At 38.3% G+C, this 3,283-nt stretch overlaps 1 protein-coding gene across 1 annotated transcript; it reads left to right on the forward strand.

The window, feature by feature from the left end:
* The first annotated feature begins 1,383 nt into the window (after positions 1-1,383).
* On the forward strand, positions 1,384-3,022 carry LOC138037791 (uncharacterized). Its single transcript, XM_068883681.1, has one exon. The coding sequence runs from the start codon at positions 1,762-1,764 to the stop codon at positions 2,719-2,721; it is 960 nt and encodes a 319-aa protein (XP_068739782.1). The 5' UTR covers positions 1,384-1,761; the 3' UTR covers positions 2,722-3,022.
* Positions 3,023-3,283: the final 261 nt, after the last annotated feature.

The raw sequence follows: 3,283 nt of genomic DNA on the forward strand, positions 1-3,283 counted from the left end.
TTTAGAAGCTGACGAAACAACTTGCGTTGCTTCTTCCATTTTGAAAGGCTTTGAATGTCCGGTGTGCTTTTCCTTTTTTTCCCCGTTTCGTCAGCTGTAAGAGCTGAATGCGCATATTAAACATATGTTAATTTTACAAATTTCGATTATGATCGATGACATAAAGCTACGGGAACGTCGCCTGATTTTATGCTAAAGCGCTAAAAAAGGATAACAGGACTATTTTTAGCGAGCTTGTGTGAGAGACTCCAAACATGACGTCACAGTTCACTTTAATGGTGCCATTAACTCGATTATACCACTGCCGACTCTGAACTAGTGTCAAATTAAGGTCGTTCAACGCTTCATCGAGAGCAGTTATCGGGATTAATAATTTTCGTATCCTCTAGTATTTAACGCATTTGTCGACGTTCTATTTAAAGCGATCGAGACACACATCAATTCGCCCGCAGAAAAATCAGCTTGCAGGTCTAGAAAATTCTGACACTTATTTGGAAGAGCTTGTGTTATAAAGTCCTTATGGTGAGAAATTCAAGAAATGGCTAAGTCATTGAAAGATTTTTAGATATAAAATATCTTTGTTTTAAAGGTAGATCCTAATTTATCTTGACAGGCAAGCAAAAATTGGCACAACATTAATTTTTCGACTTTCGAGAAAAGCACGCTAAAGTACGCAGTAGTTTCAAATAAATTGACTTTTTAGCTGGTAAGACACACCAGATTGGATTATTTCTACTATCACAGTAAACAATATTAATGGGCCGATTCTTTCCATTTGTCCCCGGATGGGTTTCTTTTTTGCCCTTTTTCGTTATCTAAAGCAATTTAAGAATCTTCTCGAAGCAGAGTTTGCAAAATTAAATAGGTTGGTTATCAGGTAACAGTTTGCCACCTGCAGCTCCTTTTAGTCGGACACAGTTAACACAATAACAGGAAAAATGCTACGTTGCACAACTGAAACAAAAACGAAACCAAAAACAACAAAAGGAAAAAAAGCCATTAATACAGCAGGGACCATCATTTTGGACAGTCGTAAAGGCGATAAAAGTTTTAATAAGACAAAGTATAGACAATTATAATTAGAAAGAATCGTCACAATTTGAAATGGCATTGAAATCAGAGAACATTCTAGAGCGATGTTCTATATGGCTCGTTGAGTTTGTTGATTTTACTTTTCTAAACACGCTTTTCTTGTTAACAGCCTTTCGCATAATTCCTTCATGACATTAAACTGCTCTCTACTGTGACATTCGCTAAAACAAATTAGAAGAAATTAATAATTTAGTACGACAGAATGTAAAGGGGAAATTTGTCACTTTGTTTAGTTGTCTAAGTGGTTACCTGCAGCCGAATGGTATTTGAATATTTAAATTTAAGGAAAATTGGGTGTTGATTTTATTCATATCGGAGCTGTTCACAACAGTGTTTTCAACGCCAAATGTATTGTTACAGCAAGATAGGAAATTCCTTAGAATTTTAGAGAATGCAAAAGAGAGGTTTCTAGTTTGAATTCGGAGCACAACAAACCTATCAGTCAGTGACGCAGGAACACTCTAACACAACGCATATGTGCTGCTTCCTCTTTCAATCACCAATTTGACAAAAAAGTTTAATAACTGTCACCTTTTTCACACACTGGAAATAATTATTGCGTCCTAAGAAGACGGAGAGTCATCTGTGTTTACCTAGTTTTACCAAGTCCTTTTCCCAGATGATGTCGCTCCCCGCATTATACTTCGACGCAAAAAAACAACGAACGTGATGACTACAGAACTGGCCATAGAACGCGAGGCAAAATTACGGGCGCAGAAAAAGAAGATTCTGCAGTTGCAAAAGCTCAAGTATGTCTCCGGTTATCATTCAACGACAAACGGTGGAGTGGCACCAACGGAAGGGGTGAATAAGAATTATTTATTTGTGCAAGACAGGCGGATAAAGTTGAGCGGCCATAAAGCCCTCAAAGCAACTCGTACTGCGAGCGAATTCAGTGATGACAGATCGCTAAACAATTCGGTAACAAGTGAAGGTCAAACTCATGGAAAAGTTAGCGAAATTGAATCGAGCGAAACACGGGGCTGCACACCAGAAATTACAAATCCTGTTTTCGGAAGAGAAAGTAGACACTTCATCCAAGAAACGGACTGGAGCTACAAAGCCGCCACAAAAAGAGACGGCGTACAAATTTTTGAAGCGGAACGCGAGGGGCTATACACTCCCTCATTCGCCTCAGGATATTCGGATTATCATCGGAAAGCAAACGAAATAAAAATGAAAGTCGCCGAGCGAAGAAGAAATCTCGAGTTCCTGGGTAATCGACACTCCAGTCTGTTTAATTCATCATCGACTGATAATTACCGGAGTGTTGATGACTTTAGACCTCGTGGAGCCTTTAATCGCAAGGAATTGCATCCCCAACAGCATGGCTTCGGATTCGATACCAGCTCTCTGTATCCTGCCAAATCTCCTACTAACAGTAGAATTGATAATGTAGATATTTTACTGGAAGATCACTATACACTTGCAGACCAAGGAGCTTTGTGTGACTCATTCTCCGCTCCAAAATCGTACAGAATAAATTTCGAAGGTTTCGCACGTAAACAACAAGAAATATTGGAGGATAGCTTACGTCGATTGGAAGAAAACTTGGACAGCACTTTTAGCAGATTAAGACGATATATTAGGACTGTAAACGCTCTAAGCCGTAACCAAGTACAAACTTGATTATATTTACAAGGAGTGTATTTCTTCAAAAAGTCCTTTAAGCGTCTTAAACTTTAGATCAGACAATGAGAGAGAGAGAAAAATGAGGATACGGTACAGTCACCAGTATGGTATGCAGCTTAGAATCTCACTTTCTAAAAGGACTGTAATCATTAGAAAAAAATACAATTATGCGAATCCTTTTTATGCCTAGTAATTATACGAAAACAAACTTTAAGTGAATCGCAAGCTAAACTGTCCAAAATGAATTCAGAAACGCAAGCGAAAAACCATGCGCATCGAAATAAATAACATGTATGTGCTCTTTGTGTAATCTTCAAACCGTTGCTGTTCTCGTGTTTATCAGATTCGAAATATACATATATATACCAGTCGAAATCAACTTCAGTCAACTTGAACAAAATTCAACTTACTTCAGACTTACTGCCTTTTAGGTCCATTTTTCCCTGGTGCAGACCATAAATTGCAGGGTTTGCCGTTTGATTCAATTTTCGTGCCGAGATCGCAAAAAACGAAAACTTCAAATTTAAGCCACCATACAGATGCTGCCACGTTGTGTCGT

This window comes from Montipora capricornis, chromosome 2 (genome assembly GCF_036669925.1).
Source record: "Montipora capricornis isolate CH-2021 chromosome 2, ASM3666992v2, whole genome shotgun sequence".
Lineage (NCBI taxonomy): Eukaryota > Metazoa > Cnidaria > Anthozoa > Scleractinia > Acroporidae > Montipora > Montipora capricornis.

Excerpts from the sequence above, each read along its gene's own strand:
- LOC138037791 (XM_068883681.1), top strand. The coding sequence starts at position 1,762 with ATGACTACAGAACTGGCCATAGAACGCGAGGCAAAATTACGGGCGCAG.